The 15,743-nt window shown below is 44.5% G+C and overlaps 1 protein-coding gene and 20 non-coding genes across 21 annotated transcripts; 20 read left to right on the top strand and 1 right to left on the bottom strand.

Moving 5' to 3' along the window:
• The first annotated feature begins 1,520 nt into the window (after positions 1-1,520).
• TRNAT-UGU (transfer RNA threonine (anticodon UGU)) lies at positions 1,521-1,593 on the top strand. Its single transcript has one exon. It is a non-coding gene; the product is annotated as a tRNA-Thr (tRNA).
• A 65-nt stretch (positions 1,594-1,658) lies between these two features.
• On the top strand, positions 1,659-1,731 carry TRNAR-UCU (transfer RNA arginine (anticodon UCU)). Its single transcript has one exon. It is a non-coding gene; the product is annotated as a tRNA-Arg (tRNA).
• Positions 1,732-1,934: 203 nt separating this feature from the next.
• Positions 1,935-2,007, top strand: TRNAT-UGU (transfer RNA threonine (anticodon UGU)). Its single transcript has one exon. It is a non-coding gene; the product is annotated as a tRNA-Thr (tRNA).
• An 835-nt stretch (positions 2,008-2,842) lies between these two features.
• On the top strand, positions 2,843-2,915 carry TRNAT-UGU (transfer RNA threonine (anticodon UGU)). The gene has a single exon. It is a non-coding gene; the product is annotated as a tRNA-Thr (tRNA).
• A 65-nt stretch (positions 2,916-2,980) lies between these two features.
• Positions 2,981-3,053, top strand: TRNAT-UGU (transfer RNA threonine (anticodon UGU)). Its single transcript has one exon. It is a non-coding gene; the product is annotated as a tRNA-Thr (tRNA).
• A 203-nt stretch (positions 3,054-3,256) lies between these two features.
• On the top strand, positions 3,257-3,329 carry TRNAT-UGU (transfer RNA threonine (anticodon UGU)). Its single transcript has one exon. It is a non-coding gene; the product is annotated as a tRNA-Thr (tRNA).
• Positions 3,330-3,532: 203 nt separating this feature from the next.
• Positions 3,533-3,605, top strand: TRNAT-GGU (transfer RNA threonine (anticodon GGU)). The gene has a single exon. It is a non-coding gene; the product is annotated as a tRNA-Thr (tRNA).
• A 65-nt stretch (positions 3,606-3,670) lies between these two features.
• TRNAT-UGU (transfer RNA threonine (anticodon UGU)) lies at positions 3,671-3,743 on the top strand. Its single transcript has one exon. It is a non-coding gene; the product is annotated as a tRNA-Thr (tRNA).
• Positions 3,744-3,808: 65 nt separating this feature from the next.
• TRNAT-UGU (transfer RNA threonine (anticodon UGU)) lies at positions 3,809-3,881 on the top strand. The gene has a single exon. It is a non-coding gene; the product is annotated as a tRNA-Thr (tRNA).
• Positions 3,882-3,946: 65 nt separating this feature from the next.
• TRNAS-UGA (transfer RNA serine (anticodon UGA)) lies at positions 3,947-4,019 on the top strand. The gene has a single exon. It is a non-coding gene; the product is annotated as a tRNA-Ser (tRNA).
• A 4,858-nt stretch (positions 4,020-8,877) lies between these two features.
• TRNAT-UGU (transfer RNA threonine (anticodon UGU)) lies at positions 8,878-8,950 on the top strand. Its single transcript has one exon. It is a non-coding gene; the product is annotated as a tRNA-Thr (tRNA).
• Positions 8,951-9,015: 65 nt separating this feature from the next.
• TRNAT-UGU (transfer RNA threonine (anticodon UGU)) lies at positions 9,016-9,088 on the top strand. The gene has a single exon. It is a non-coding gene; the product is annotated as a tRNA-Thr (tRNA).
• A 341-nt stretch (positions 9,089-9,429) lies between these two features.
• TRNAT-UGU (transfer RNA threonine (anticodon UGU)) lies at positions 9,430-9,502 on the top strand. The gene has a single exon. It is a non-coding gene; the product is annotated as a tRNA-Thr (tRNA).
• Positions 9,503-9,567: 65 nt separating this feature from the next.
• TRNAS-UGA (transfer RNA serine (anticodon UGA)) lies at positions 9,568-9,640 on the top strand. The gene has a single exon. It is a non-coding gene; the product is annotated as a tRNA-Ser (tRNA).
• Positions 9,641-9,843: 203 nt separating this feature from the next.
• Positions 9,844-9,916, top strand: TRNAT-UGU (transfer RNA threonine (anticodon UGU)). Its single transcript has one exon. It is a non-coding gene; the product is annotated as a tRNA-Thr (tRNA).
• Positions 9,917-9,981: 65 nt separating this feature from the next.
• TRNAT-UGU (transfer RNA threonine (anticodon UGU)) lies at positions 9,982-10,054 on the top strand. The gene has a single exon. It is a non-coding gene; the product is annotated as a tRNA-Thr (tRNA).
• A 203-nt stretch (positions 10,055-10,257) lies between these two features.
• On the top strand, positions 10,258-10,330 carry TRNAT-UGU (transfer RNA threonine (anticodon UGU)). Its single transcript has one exon. It is a non-coding gene; the product is annotated as a tRNA-Thr (tRNA).
• A 73-nt stretch (positions 10,331-10,403) lies between these two features.
• Positions 10,404-10,476, top strand: TRNAT-UGU (transfer RNA threonine (anticodon UGU)). The gene has a single exon. It is a non-coding gene; the product is annotated as a tRNA-Thr (tRNA).
• A 65-nt stretch (positions 10,477-10,541) lies between these two features.
• Positions 10,542-10,614, top strand: TRNAT-UGU (transfer RNA threonine (anticodon UGU)). The gene has a single exon. It is a non-coding gene; the product is annotated as a tRNA-Thr (tRNA).
• A 65-nt stretch (positions 10,615-10,679) lies between these two features.
• Positions 10,680-10,752, top strand: TRNAT-UGU (transfer RNA threonine (anticodon UGU)). The gene has a single exon. It is a non-coding gene; the product is annotated as a tRNA-Thr (tRNA).
• Positions 10,753-10,860: 108 nt separating this feature from the next.
• LOC149953895 (uncharacterized) lies at positions 10,861-12,244 on the bottom strand. The gene is made up of 2 exons (XM_090170285.1): positions 11,842-12,244; positions 10,861-11,147 (listed from the first exon to the last, which is right to left on the bottom strand). The coding sequence occupies exons 1-2, from the start codon at positions 12,188-12,190 to the stop codon at positions 11,134-11,136; spliced, it is 363 nt and encodes a 120-aa protein (XP_090026411.1). The 5' UTR covers positions 12,191-12,244; the 3' UTR covers positions 10,861-11,133.
• Between the last annotated feature and the right edge of the window lie 3,499 nt (positions 12,245-15,743).

The following is a 15,743-nucleotide window of genomic DNA, read 5'->3' as shown; positions in this document are numbered from 1 at the left end:
GTTATAAAGTATTAGTAGTGTCGTAGTAAATGGAATGCAATATATAATATATCTATTTAAATTAAAAATCGCGAATTTCATTTATTAAAATTTGAAAATTAAAATATTATATTCAAAAGCTACCTTTAGATATTTTTTTACGATTTCTACCGTAGGATATTGAGTGAGATTGAATTTCAGTATTAGTTAAAGCCTGTCTTTTGTTCGTCCCGTAACCCATTTTTCTCCATTTTTACAAGTTTTTCTTGTAAAAATACTTAAAACGAAAGGGCCCCCTAGTTTGTGAAAATGAAACCCGCCCCCCCCCCGCGTTCGCGGGGTCTGCAGGTCCTTAGTTACGCCACTGTTTTAACGATGCTACGGAAATTATGGGGTCGGTGGTATTAGATTAATGTTTTTATTAATTTACTGACCTTCCGTACTTTTTGCCTTGGGTAAATGATACCCCTAGCTACCCTGGCACCCGGGGCGGTCAGTCCTCCCCCTTATTCCGCCACTGCTACAATCCTTTTCTCGTGATCTACGAATTTCAATCTTGGAATGTCATATTATCGCGTGAAAACCAAATTCACGTATCTTCGTAAGGTTTGTGTATATAGTAAAGGCAAATGATGCTTTCAAGTAAAAATTAGTAGCATTAATTAAATAATTAATTAATAGCTACAGTGGCGTAGCTATAGGGCCGGCGCTAGAACAGGCGAGCGAGGCGAGCGTCTAGGGCCTCCCACTTAGCGACACGTTTTGTGGTCCCCACACCTAAGGGAACTTTTAGGGGTCCCCTTACTTAGCGGCACTTATTGAGGTCCGGCACTTTTTGGGGTTCCCGTACTTTGCGGCACTTATTCGGGCCTCTCATTTATTCCTTCGCAAAACATGTGTGTTGTGCGAAGGGGCCTCGCTCACATGTCGCTGCCTCCCCTCCGACCGGTCTGCTGTACCTTCGCTGTGCCATTAAATAGTGACCACCATTGCTGAGTAATATTGATACTCTTTGTTAAAATAAAAATGGTGTCGACAATTGTATTTCGTCTCTGACACCAGAATTAACTTTAAGTCTTTGGAATTTGTATTGCATTTTCTTACAAATTGGCCATATATTCAGTTATTTTCCTTGAGTCTAGCCCTGTCAAATAAAAATAATTCGTTATCTACAAAATAAAAAATAAACGGAAGCTATTTTTGACGATCTATTTGTAAACTACGCCAACCCGAAATATCTGATGACTAAATATTTCAGTCTTCTTTATTTGCAAAATACATTTATTTCAAATGATTTAATAAAACAGATATTTTGACCTTTTTATTTATAAACTTATTTTATTTAAAAATATTTTCCTACATTTATTTAAAATATTTTTCTCTAAATAAATTAATTGTAACGTTATTTATAAATAACAACTGACAAGAAAAAATTTATTCGTTATTCGCCAAATGATTTTTTGCCCATCTCTGCCTACCACCTTTCGAACTATCTCTTTAATTTCTTTTTCATAATCTAATAAGAATTGCGTCTTTTCCGTGGCCGCGTGGCTTAGTGGTTAAAGCGCCTGTCTTGTAAACAGGAGATCGCGAGTTCGATTCTCACCGTGGCCTACCACCTATCGAACTATCTCTTTAATTTCTTTTTCATATTCTAATAAGAATTGCGTCTTTTCCGTGGCCGCGTGGCTTAGTGGTTAAAGCGCCTGTCTTCTAAACAGGAGATCGCGAGTTCGATTCTCACCGTGGCCTACCACCTTACGAACTATCTCTTTAATTTATTTTTCATATTCTAATAAGAATTGCATCGGTTCCGTGGCCGCGTGGCCTAGTGGTTAAAGCACCTGTCTTGTAAACAGGAGACCGCGTGTGCGATTCTCGCCGTGGCCTACCACCTTTCGAACTATCTCTTTAATTTCTTTTTCATTTTCTAAAACGAATTGCGTAGGTTCCGTGGCCGCGAGGCTTAGTGGTTAAAGCGCCTGTCTTGTAAACAGGAGATTGCGAGTTCGATTCTCACCGTGGCCTACCACCTTTCGAACTATCTCTTTAATTTCTTTTTCATATTCTAATAAGAATTGCGTCGGTTCCGTGGCCGCGTGGCTTAGTGGCTAAAGCGCCTGTAGGAGTTGCGTTCGAGCTTTTGGAGAGTGCAGGTCGTTCGATTTTGCGCTCCGTGTTTTCGTCGCGCTAAGCCTAATCGGGGTATTTTGCCAATTTATTTTTCTATCGGTTATTATTCGTGCATTTAATTCAATAGTTGTTATTTTATTAATTTGGTAATCCCTCCTGGGTGTTTCTACCCAGGATGGACGCATTCAAGAGATCGGTTTTTATTGATTTTAAACGAAATCTACCAAGTTTTGAAGTTTTGTCTACGGCGGTGATTGCGAACTTTGGTCTCGATTGTGCTTCTGCTTTAGTTGTCTGTGATGAGGGTGGTTACATTCTCACCTTGAAGACTTTGGCCGATGTCGAGGGCGTTATTGATTCGGGCTTGGATATTGACGGTGAGATATATGAAATTTCAAGCGTTTCTGCGAAGACTGTGACTGTCGCCTTTTCGGATTTACCTGAGTTCGTGACTGATGAAGCCGTTTTATCCAAATTAACGTCGCTTGGCTGTGAAATCAAGGGTCCGCTTGTTTGGCATGGAAAGGCATCATTCTATTGCGGACTTCGTACCGTTCGTCTTACCTTACATGAGAGTCTGTCATCATTACCATATCGCTTACGAGTTGCCGATGCTGTTGGTCGGGAGAAGTTTTACGCTGTCCGACATGATTCTCAGTTGAAAATATGTAATAAATGTTATTCTCCTGACCTTATTTATCGCAATTGACCGGATTTCAAGTGCTTCCGTGGCCGCGTGGCTTAGTGGCTAAAGCGCCTGTCTTGTAAACAAGAGATCGCGAGTTCGATTTTCGCCGTGGCCTACCACCTTTCGAACTATCTCTTTAATTTCTTTTTCATATTCTAATAAGAATTGCGTCTTTTCCGTAGCCGCGTGGCTTAGTGGTTAAAGCGCCTGTCTTGTAAACAGGAGATCGCGAGTTCGATTCTCGCCGTGGTCTACCACCTTTCGAACTATCTCTTTTATTTCTTTGTCATATTCTTATAAGAATTGCATCGGTTCCGTGGCCGCGTGGATTAGTGGTTAAAGCGCCTGTATAGTAACCAGGAGATCGCGAGTTCGATTCTCGACGTGGCCTACCACCTTACGAACTATCTCTTTAATTTATTTTTCATATTCTAATAAGAATTGCATCGGTTCCGTGGCCGCGTGGCCTAGTGGTTAAAGCACCTGTCTTGTAAACAGGAGATCGCGAGTTCGATTCTCGCCGTGGCCAACCACCTTTCGAACTATCTCTTTAATTTCTTTTTCATTTTCTAAAACGAATTGCATCGGTTCCGTGGCCGCGTGACTTAGTGGTTAAAGCGCCTTTCTTGTAAATAGAAAATCGCGAGTTAGATTCAAGCCGTGGCCTACCAGCTTTCTATCTATCTCTTTAATTTATTTTTCATTTTCTAATAAGAATTGCTTCCGTTCCGTGGCCGCGTGGCTTAGTGGTTAAAGCGCCTGTCAGGTAAACAGGAGATCGCGAGTTCGATTCTCGCCGTGGCCTACCACCTTTCGAACTATCTCTTTAATTTCTTTTTCATTTTCTAATAAGAATTGCCTCCGTTCCGTGGCCGCGTGGCTTAGTGGTTAAAGCGCCTGTCATGTAAACAGGAGATCGCGAGTTCGATTCTCGCCGTGGCCTACCACCTTTCGAAATATCTCTTTAATTTCTTTTTCATATTCTAATAAGAATTTCGGCGCTTACGAGGCCACGTGGCTTAGTGGTTAAAGCGCCTGTCTTGTAAACATGAGATCGCGAGTTCGATTCTCACCATGGCCTACCACCTTTCGAACTATTTCTTTAATTTCTTTTTCATATTCTAATAAGAATTGCATCGGTTCCGTGGCCGCGTGGCTTAGTGGTTAAAGCGCCTGTCTTGAAAACAGGAGATCGCGAGTTCGATTCTCACCGTGGCCTACCACCTTTCGAACTATCTCTTTAATTTCTTTTTCATATTCTAATAAGAACTTCGGCGCTTACGAGGCCACGTGGCTTAGTGGTTAAAGCGCCTGTCTCGGTTCGCTGCTAGGTTTGGTTGTGAACGGTTCGTCTTTTTTCGCTCCGTTTTCGCTAAGCCTGTTTGCCGCCTTTAAGGTGTTATTTTAGTTCAAGTTTTTTTTTCTTCTCTGTTAAAACCTTTTTATCTAGTTTCGGTTTCTTGCGGGTGATTACCCTCCTGGGTCTTCTGATCCAGGATGGATATTATTAAACGGTCGGTTTATGTGGATTTTGAAGGAAAATTACCGAAGTTTGACGATGTTGCGGAGGCTGTGAAAATTCAATATGGTTTGGATGCGGTGAAATCTGTTGTTCCGTCCACGGGCGGCTACATTTTGGTATTTTCGTCTGAAACTTTGATTAATGATGCGATTGACACTGGGTTGGAGGTAGACAGCATTACTTATGCCATTTCGAGTGTCACCAAAAAAACTGTTACGGCAAATTTTTACGGCCTTCCGGATTATGTTACTGATGAGGCGTTGCTGGCGAAGTTGACGATGATGGGCTGCGAAGTCAGAGGTACGATTTCGTGGCGGGAAAAAGCCGGGTTCTATTGTGGTATCCGATCAGTCCGTTTGACGCTCCCGGAAGGTAAATCAGCGTTACCTTACAGTCTTCGAGTTCCGGATGTCTTAAATAGAGAAAATTCTTACCGTGTCACTCATGAATCGCAAGTTAAAGTCTGTAATATGTGTCTAGCATCCGATCATTTATATAAGGATTGCCCTCAATTTAATTGCCGTAAATGTAAAACACAAGGTCATGCTGTGCGTAATTGCCCTACTTGGGAACGCCCTGCAGTGGAGATGAAGGGACAGGAGCGTGGACAACCCCCTGTCATTGTCGCGGGGGGATCGATTGATCAATTCGCTGAGGGTCGTAAGGATGCCGTCGATGGTCCTGGATTATTGGGTGCCGGACATGAAGACGTTCATATTGCCACTCCTAACGCAACGCCGATGTCTCAGGGAATCGGCGCCGACCAAGTGGGCCACGTCAAAACGACTGGTGAAGCTCAAAGGGGTTCCAAGCACCGGATCTCATCTGGTGACACCGATTCAGCTACTAATCCGTCTACAGGTCCTCCGCACAAGATATTTCAGAAGTTGCCATCGGGTCAATGGACCCAAATTAATTTGAATCCAAATGCCGGTGAAAATTCTGACGATTAATGTAGGCGGTTTGCGCGATGTAGAGAAGATGCGAAAGTTGGTTTTGTGGGCGAAGCATTATGATGTGTTGTTGTTGCAAGAGACTCATTGGGAGGCGTCTCATGTAAGTACTTTTCGGACTTTTTTTTCGGGTGCGGTCTACGTGGACTTGAACTTGGACACCAAGTTTTGCGGTGTGGCAATTTGTATTTCGCGGTTACTTGATTTTAAAGAATGTAATTTGATAAGTTCTAACGAGGGCCGGTATATTTTTATTTCCGCTGAAATTGAAGGCGAGAAAGTTGATTTAGGTTCTGTTTATGCCCCAACCGATGCGGTCAATAGATCTATTTTTATGCAAAATTTAATTCCCATTGTTCGTGTGTTAAATCGTCCGCTATTGGGCGGTGATTTTAATGATATTGTTTCTCGAGTTTTTGATCGGCGGTCGCCTGCCAAGATTACGGTGAGTGGAATGACGAATCTTCATCGCCGGGTCTCTTATCTCTCGTTGGTAGACATTTGGCGGTTGCAAAATAAAAAAACATTCGATTATACGCGATCGGGGGTGGTTTTTGGTAACTTTGTGAGTTCTCGAATTGATTATTTTTTTGCTTTACATTCAGACGTATATAATATTTCAAAGTGTATGCATGTTTTTTGTAGTTTCTCTGACCATAAGGGTGTTTCTCTGATTTTTGAACCTAGTGGTATTCTTAGGGGGCCCGGAATTTGGAGTTTTAATTCTACTTTTTTAGAAGACGTACTTTTTTGCACGGCCATCGAGCGGACAGTTAAAAATAGTTATTCTTGGCCTTGTTATTTAACCGATATCTTTGAGTGGTATGATGCTTTAAAAGTTAAAATACGGGAGTACTGCATTTTTTACGGGCGTCACAAAGCGTTGATGAAGCGGGCTGTATGGGCGGACTTACAAAATAGGCTTCGAGACCTACAAGATTCGCCATTAAAAACAGATACGATTTTAGACGAAATAGCTGCGGTGACGAGTAAATTACGAGATTTGGAAGAGAACAATTTGCAGGGTGCATTAGTTCGTTCGAGGTTGGAGTGGAGAGATTTGGGGGAACGCCCCACTCAGTATTTTTTGCGGCTGGAGAAATTTCGTCAGCGTCAACGTCAAATGACTTCTCTGACTCTCCCTTCGGGGGCGATTATTAAAGATCCTGCGTTAATAAGGGAGGAAGTGTTCCGTTTTTATTCGGAGTTGTATACACGAGGCGTTACGTCTCAAGCCGCTACTGACAATTTGAAGAATTTAATCTCAGGGAGGCTTACTGAAGGTGACCGCGATTCCTGCGAAGCCGTCGTGACCTGGAGCGACATTTACACGGAGTTAACTAATTTGGCCGGAGGGAAGGCCCCCGGAAGAGATGGCTTTACCAATGAGTTCCTGCGTTTCTTTATCCCTCTAATTAAAGATGACTTTATGCGCTTGGTTGCCGAATGCGAAGCCCGTGGCCTTTTGCCGTTTAGCATGCGAGAAGGGATGGTGGTTTTGTTGCCTAAATCGGGGGATTTGACTCTTCTGAAAAATTGGAGGCCAATTACCATATTGAATGGCGATAGGAAACTCCTTGCTAAGGTTTTTACTCGCCGTGTTTCGCCGCTTTTACCTTTAATTACGTCATCGTGTCAAACTGGTGGCATTCGTGGGCGTACCATTTCCGATACTCCCCGTTTTCTGTCTGATGTCAGGGAGTTTTTAAAAATGGAAAATAGGCCAGGGATTTTTCTTCAACTCGATTTGTTAAAAGCGTTCGATCGGGTGGAATGGCCGTATCTATTTGCAATCTTAGAAGCCTTTGGTTTCGGCGCACGCTTCCGCGCTTGGATTCAGATGTTTTTAGTTGGCGCCAAGACAGCTATTAAGCTTCATGGATATGTTACCGATTCTTTTGTCATTAGCCGCTCGGTTCGTCAAGGGTGTCCGCTCAGTCCTTTGCTGTACGTTCTATCATCTGAACCTTTTTGCGCCTTACTCGAAACGGACAAACGTATATGTCGGATAATGCTCACGGACTTAACACCGTCCCCTGTGGTGTTTCAACATATTGATGACACTTCCATTCTCGTCACTGGGCCTAGGGATGTTACTTACCTTTTGGAGGATATTGAACTTTATTGCCAGTCTTCGGGAGCTGCCATCAATCTTGCAAAAAGTTCTGGTTGTTGGCTCGGCTCCTTGCGATTTCACGCGGACCAGACTGTGGCTGGGCTTGTTATTAGCACCCGTTCAATAAAGGTATTGGGCGTGACCTTGGGCTATGACCATGACGTCGTTGCCACGATGAACTGGGAGGGCCGGTATGAAAAATTTAAAAATGTCCTACACGTTTGGAAGGGTCGTAGTCTGACCATTTTTGGGAAAGTCATTATCATTAACGTGTTAGGAGCGTCGATATTGTGGCATATGCTGGAGGTTTTTGATTTACCGGACCGCTGGTTCTCTGATTTTAAGCGGCTCATGTTGGATTTTATTTGGAAGGATCGCCCACATTCTATATCGTACGAAACCTTAACTCGCCATAAGAGTCAAGGCGGGTTTGGATTAATCAATCTTCGGATCAAACAGAAGGTACTTCGTCTGAAGGAATGTTTGCAGCTCGCTACCGGGTCCAAGCCTTCGCATGTCGCATGCGTTGCGTCTCGGTTCTTGACGAATATGGCGGCGGACTTCGCCAGGGTCTCTCAATGCTACGGATTAGAATTGAACGTCGTCTGCTTTGCGCTATGCCGAAACGCCATGGATCAATGTTATTGGCTTGGAAAGAGTTCTTGGCTCTCACGCGATGGACCTTGGTTCCTTTGACCAACCCTATTATGGAGCCCCTATTTTATAACTCAAATCTTTTAATCATGAACATTTCTTTGGCTGAGCGGCGTCTTCTTGCTTCTTGTGGCGTGGTCTACCTGAAAGATATTTGCTACGAGGTCATCCTGGGGTTTCTTCCGGATGAAGCCTTTTTGGAATTGACCGCAGATTCCGGAATCGGTCGCCGTCGGTTGTTGGAGTAATCGTTGTTTGTACAATTTGGGGCAGATAACCAATAAGCGTACGCTTTTTTCCCGTTTTCGTGCTCTCATAAAAACTGAGGCTCGGTACCGCGTGCAATGGCTACTCCTTCATAAGCCGGGTTGTACGGCCGCAATAGATATTTTTCGTAACATATGAGGGGTCAATAATCTTAAAGATATCCTTATGGTCATTAATATTTAAAGTACTTTATTGAAATGTGTATTTTGTTGTATTTGCAGTAGTTATTATTTTCTATAACTGAGGATTTTTTATCAATGATATTTTGCTTATTTATTTTTCATGTTGTTTCTAACTTCAATTGTGTAATGCTTTTAATAACACTGCTTCACATATATATAACATTGCTGGATGTACGTAGGTTTAAATTGTTAAATTTGTTTTAAATATTAACACTGTGCAATAATGCATGTAACAAAATAAAAAATTTAAATAAAAAAGAAAAAAAAAGCGCCTGTCTTGTAAACATGAGATCGCGAGTTCGATTCTCACCGACGCCTATCACCTTTCAAACTATCTCTTTAATTTCTTTTTCATATTCTAATAAGAATTGCGGCGCTTACGTGGCCGCGTGGCTTAGTGGTTAAAGCACCTGTCTTGTAAACAGGAGGTCGCGAGTTCGATTCTCACTGTGGCCTACCACCTTTCGAACTATCTCTTAAATTTCTTTTTCATATTCTAATAAGAATTGCGGCGCTTACGTGGCCGCGTGGCTTAGTGGTTCAAGCGCCTGTCTTGTAAACAGGAGATCGCGAGTTCGACTCTCGCCGTGGCCTACCACCTTTTGAAATATCTCTTTAATTTATTTTTCTTTTTCTTTTAAGAATTGCTTCGGTTCCGTGGCCGCGTGGCTTAGTGGTTAAAGCGCCTGTCTTGTAAACAGGAGATCGCGAGTTCGATTATCAACGTGGCCTACCACCTTTCGAACTATCTCTTTTATTTCTTTGTCATATTCTTATAAGAATTGCATCGGTTCCGTGGCCGCGTGACTTAGTGGTTACAGCGCCTCTCTTGTAAACAGGAGATCGCGAGTTCGATTCTCACCCGCGCCTGCCACCTTTCGAACTATCTCTTTAATTTCTTTTTCATTTTCTGATAAGAATTGCAACGGTTCCGTGGCCGCGTGGCTTAGTGGTTAAAGCGCCTGTCTTGTAAATAGGAGATCGCGAGTTCGATTCTCACCGTGGCCTACCACCTTTCGAAATATCTCTTTAATTTCTTTTTCATATTCTAATAAGAATTTCGGCGCTTACGAGGCCACGTGGCTTAGTGGTTAAAGCGCCTGTCTTGAAAACAGGAGATCGCGAGTTCGATTCTCACCGTGGCCTACCACCTTTCGAACTATCTCTTTAATTTCTTTTTCATATTCTAATAAGAATTGCGACGGTTCCATTACCGCGTGGCTTAGTGGTTTAAGCGCCTGTCTTGTAAACAGGAGCTCGCGAGTTCGATTCTCACCGTGGCCTACCACCTTTCGAACTATTTCTTTAATTTCTTTTTCATATTCTAATAAGAATTGCTTCGGTTCCGTGGCCGCGTGGCTTAGTGGTTAAAGCTCCTGTCTTGTAAACAGCAGATCGCTAGTTCGATTCTCGCCGTGGCCTACCACCTTTCGAAATATCTCTTTAATTTCTTTTTCATATTCTAATAAGAACTTCGGCACATACGTGGCCGCGTGCCTTAGTGGTTAAAGCGCCTGTCTTGTAAACAGGAGATCGCGAGTTCGACTCTCGCCGTGGCCTACCACCTTTCGAACTATCTCTTTAATTTCTTTTTCATATTCTAATAAGAATTGCGTCGGTTCCGTTACCGCGTGGCTTAGTGGTTTAAGCGCCTGTCTTGTAAACAGGAGATCGCGAGTTCGATTCTCACCGTGGCCTACCACCTTTCGAACTATTTCTTTAATTTCTTTTTCATATTCTAATAAGAACTTCGGCGCTTACGTGGCCGCGTGGCTTAGTGGTTAAAGCGCCTGTCTTGTAAACAGGAGATCACGAGTTCGATTCTCGCCGTGGCCTACCAACTTTCGAAATATCTCTTTAATTTCTTGTTCATATTCTAATAAGAACTTCGGCGCTTACGTGGCCGCGTGGCCGCGTGGCTTAGTGGTTAAAGCGCCTGTCTTGTAAACCGGAGATCGCGAGTTCGATTCTCACCGTGGCCTACCATCTTTCGAACTATTTCTTTAATTTCTTTTTCATATTCTTATAAGAATTGCGTCGGTTCCGTGGCCGCGTGGCTTAGTGGTTAAAGCGCCTGTCTTGTAAACAGGAGATCGCGAGTTCGATTCTCGCCGGGGCCTACCACCTTTCGAAATATCTCTTTAATTTATTTTTCATATTCTAATAAGAACTCCGGCGCTTACGTGGCCGCGTGGCTTAGTGGTTAAAGCGCCTGTCTTGTAAACAGGAGATGGCGAGTTCGATTCTCGCCGTGGCCTACCACCTTTCGAAATATCTCTTTAATTTCTTTTTCATATTCTAATAAGAACTTCGGCGCTTACGTGGCCGCGTGGCTTAGTGGTTATTATTATTATTATTATTGATGAAGGGGTGAAGGGCTTTGGAAATGCCCGTTCGCGCACGTCGACCAGAGGTCCATTGTGCAAAACCCGAACCTTAAGACTTAAAAAGTCCAATATCCGACACAAAACGGAGAATCCTCTTGGCCGGCATATTATAGAAATCAGAAGTTTCCAGTTGATGCATACCAAGATGCTCGAATCTTTGGGCCGCGTAGTAATCGCACCTACAAAGCACATGAGAGGCGGTTTCCTCCTCAGCCTGACATGCCCTACAGATTGGATCATCACTGATTCCAATCAGGTGAAGATGTCTGTTAAGGAGACAGTGACCTGTTAGTAGGCCAATGACCAACCTGATATTAGATTTGGAAAGCGAGAGCAGCTCCTTAGCTCTCTGCCTAGAGGGGCCCGAGATAAACTCTTTAGCCTTCCTTTGGCCATCCATCTCAAGCCAAAGCTTGAGTTGACGGTCAGTCATGGAGTTAGAGATAAGGCCGCGAACTATGCTAGAGGGGATAGGAACGGCAGGTTCAGGACCAAAGAACCCAGCCTCTGCCCCCTTCTTGGCTAAGACATCGGCCCTCTCATTACCATAGTACCCCCGATGGCCAGGAACCCAATAGAGCTGAACTTTATTATTGGTGCCTAGCACCGAGAGGAGGTTCCAACAGCTGTAAACCAGTTTTGAAGAGACCTGAAACTGGTTGAGAGCCTTGAGGGCTGCTTGACTATCCGAATAAATTTGGATAACCTTGCCATGAAGCTTCTTCTTAAGACAAAAATCAACACAGAAGCAGATAGCGGCAATTTCCGCCTGGAAAACACTAGCATAGACACCAAGGCTTTCAAAGAAGCCGAGATTGCTAGTAAGGCAATACATCCCCGAACCTGAGCCAGAGCGGGTCTTAGACCCATCGGTAAACCAGACGATTTCTCCTCTGGCCCCGAGGGTACTATGATTGGCCCACTCTGTACGGCTCGGAAAATAAGTATTGAAGGACTTACTAAAATGCAGCTTCGTAGTCATCAAATCAGAACCCATGAGATATACAGGTAACTGACATGAAATTTCCCGAAAGATCTTGGTGTGGCTATTATCCCAAGTATTCGCCTTCCACCAACCATTCTGGTTGAGCCTATAGGCTCCCATAGCAGCAGCTTCCTCTATAAAAAGATGAAGAGGAAGAATGTTCAGGAGAATTTCTAGAGAAGCACTTGGGGCTGTTCTCATAGCTCCTGTGATGCTGACACAAGCCAGCCTTTGTAGGGTGCGCAGATCGCTCTGCACAGTCTTAATTCGGACTCTTGGCCACCAGACCACTGCAGCATAAGAGAGCAGTGGTCTGATGATCATGGTGTACAGCCAGAAGGCCACTTTAGGGCTAAGCCCCCATGACCTGCTAACTGCACTCCTAGTCCTTCAAAATAACATCTTGGCCTTCTTAACTACACAGTCAAGGTGAGGCTTCCACGTTAGTTTGTTGTCAAGAATAACACCAAGGTACTTCACCTCCGTGCTTTCCCTCAAAATAGTCCCAAATAAGGAGATATCATTAAAAGAGTTTTGCAGCCTTTTACGAGTAAAAGGAACAAGTACCGTTTTATTAGGATTAACCGTAAGACCAACTTCCCTGCACCATTTTTCCACTGATGCAAGAGCCCTTCTCACTAAATCGCTAGTAGTGTTGGGGAATTTTCCCGTAAAGATGATGGCGATATCGTCGGCATAGCCGAAGCAGCGGCACCCATCCCTGTCTAGCCTCACCAAAAGCTCATCCACAACCAGGCACCACAGCAGAGGTGATAGAACACCACCTTGCGGGCAACCACGGCTGGTGGAGATCATAAGGGATTCACCGAGCAGGGAGGATACCACCACACGATTCGTCAGCATAGCTTTGAGCCAGAGACACAGAGTGTCATTAATGCCAAAGCGCTTAGCAGCCTTCATGATGACTGCGCTGGACACCTTATCAAAGGCGCCCTCAATATCAAGGAACACAGCTAATGCTATTTCCTTAAAGTTAATAGCCCTTTCAATGCAATTGGTTATGCCATGAAGGGCAGTCTCAGTAGATTTGCCTTTTTGGTAGGCATACTGAGCCGTCGAGAGAGGTGTATGAGAAATAACCTCTCCCCTAATATAGTTGTCTACCAATTTCTCCAAAATCTTTAGAAAAAAAGAAGTCAAACTGATTGGTCTAAAAGCCTTAGCCTCGAGATAGTTAGATTTCCCTGGCTTCGGAATAAAGATCACCCTAGAAAGCTTCCAGGTGCTAGGAATATATCCAAGGGCAATACAAGCCCTATAGATTCTACTCAGCATTGGGCAGACAACGTCAATGCCCTCCTGCAACAGAATGGGAAGTATCCCATCCGGCCCCGGAGACTTATAGGGCTTAAAAGACTTTATAGCCCTAATAAGTCTCGAGTGCGTGACAATTTTATTCGCCACCACCCAGTCCTCCCTTTTGGTACGTGCAATCCTAATAGGAAGGGGGTCAGAATCAGTACTGTTTGTAATTCTGGAGTCGGGAAAGTGTACATCTAACATATGAGTTAGAGTCTCCTTACCCGACGAAGAATGACTGCCATCTTTCAACTTGATAGTGTCAAGATGTTTAGTCTTATCGTTGGCCATAATTTTCATTAACTTTGCCGTACTAGGAATATCAGAGATATTCTCACAGAAATTCCTCCACGAGTCCCTCTTGGCCTCGCGGATGGCCTTATGGTACGCAGTGAGGGTTTGCTTGTAGGCAACCCAGTCACCCGACCTCTTAGCTTTGTTAAAGAGCCTCCTAGACTCTTTGCGAAGCCTGCCAATCTCAAGGTTCCACCAAGGAACTAGCCTTGGCTGGTTGGCAGACTTCACCGGACAGTTACGGTGGTAGGAGTCGATAATGGCATGTTGCATGCGATCAACAGCCAAATCAAAATCCAGCACCGATGACAGCCTAGGCTTATTATCCTTCAGATAAAGATTTAGATCATCCCTAAAACCAGGCCAATTAGTTCGCCTGGGATTACGAAGTTCGGTACAAACCTGAACCACTTTCATCCTGACTGTATAGCAAATGTGTCTGTGATCCGACAGTGATGGTTCACTAGACACATGCCAGTCATTAATAAGAGCTGCGACATTTTCTGTGCACAGCGTGAGATCAATGACCTCACTTCTGTTACGAGTAACAAAAGTTGGTTCATTGTTCCTATTAAGAATATGGAGTTTCGTACTAACCACATATTCCATTAGTTTATCACCACGATCGTTGCAGTTACTGCTGCCCCAGATAACATGGTGAGCGTTTGCATCAAAACCTATAATGAGTTTCTTTCCCGACCGCTCACAGTGGTTGACCAGATTGGTCACCTCCTGTGATGGTGGGGGCAGAGCATCATCGTAGGGAAAGTAAGCAGAAGCCAGCGTGAGTTCATCATTCCCATCAGCAGAAGGGGAAATGATTTTAACCACTGCAGTGTCCCTAGAGTGATAGATTGAGAGCGGAAGGGCATGAATGTCCTTGCGTACCAAAACACAAGCTCTAGGAGAAACGGAATTATGGTCATAATAGATATTACCTGCACTATTAAGACCAAGGATTTTACCCCTGGCAATCCAAGGCTCCTGAATAAGAGCAACATCAATTTGCTCCTTAGCAAGCCTTCGACAAAGTACAGCGGAGGCTGCCTTGCAGTGATGAAGATTTATCTGCACCACCTTAATGCTCATGGCGACGGGCCTAGATTGGAGGTTGACCAGTGACACCGCCCCCTCCAGTGGGGGGTGTGGAAACCACACCACTCCCGCTGGTTAGGTTAGTACCACCAGTCTCCCCCACCACTGCTCCATCTGGCTGAGCCACCATGCCTTGGACCTCTTCACCGTCCGAGACACTGAGGTTCTTGATGTCCTCTGTCAGCGTATCCCCTTCCGAGTAATCGCTGAGCAGAGGCTCTAGGTCCTCTAGTCCTGAAATAACCGAGTCGTTAGACTTGGAATCATTAATAGGTGTAGGATTATCCACACCCTCTACAGCACTTACGACTGAGGTTTGATTTGGTTGACTGAGTATCTTAAAGATACCCCTATCCAAACCTGTCTGAGCGGCAAATCCTGCCGCTTTGATGGCGTTGACCGACTCACCATCCATTAGAAAAATCCAACGGATGGCAGCCGGTTCCTCGGATTTGCCCAGCACCTTCCAGCGGCTGGTGTTCAGCGCACCGTTGAAGGCTTGAAGACGCCTGAGGAGCACTTTAGGGTCCTTCGTCCAGACGTCCCTTGTACGGAGAGCGACCTTAAAAGGTTTCGGCAGGTCACTGGCTTTTGTTACCAAAAGCTTCGTTCCCTGGAGAACCTGTTCGTTGCGGTCGAACTCCTGGCTTAACCATTTACCTGTGAAGTCATCCTTACACAGGTAAACCATGCCACCTCCTTTCAGCTGGAATTGCAGGAATTGAGGAAGAGGGTTACCCGAAGGTATCCCGTCAATCCTCTCCAGAACTCCACGCTGGATGGTGCCCATTTCTGCCTCGGTTAAGCCGTTCGAGGGAAAGCCTTCTTTAATGATGGCCATCCGCATCGAACCCACAGCTTCACTGAAGGTTAGTGGTTTGGACTTCTTGGCAGCCTGTTGTTGAGAGCTAGGAGAGTCTTGATCTGACTCCCTTGTTCTCTTGTTAGAAGAGGAGTTACCCTTTGGAGAGTCGTCTGCCACCTTCTTGTTTGTCTTACGACGCCTGTTCCTCTTGCGAGTACGAGCATTGGAAGCACTTACCTTGCTTCCCTCCGTCGGGGTACTGTCTTTGGTAGACTCCGGCTTCTGATGCTGGGTACTGCCAGAGGCAGACCCTAGCACCATGGGCTCGGTATCCTCCACGACAGACCCACGACCTGAACTTGT

Source organism: Leiobunum rupestre, chromosome 3 (genome assembly GCF_980474605.1).
Source record: "Leiobunum rupestre chromosome 3, qqLeiRupe1.1.hap1, whole genome shotgun sequence".
Taxonomy (NCBI): domain Eukaryota; kingdom Metazoa; phylum Arthropoda; class Arachnida; order Opiliones; family Sclerosomatidae; genus Leiobunum; species Leiobunum rupestre.
This window is presented reverse-complemented; position numbering and strand designations above follow the sequence as displayed.

Coding starts and splice junctions, on each gene's coding strand:
- LOC149953895 (XM_090170285.1), bottom strand. CDS start 12,190: ATGATCATCAGACCACTGCTCTCTTATGCTGCAGTGGTCTGGTGGCCA.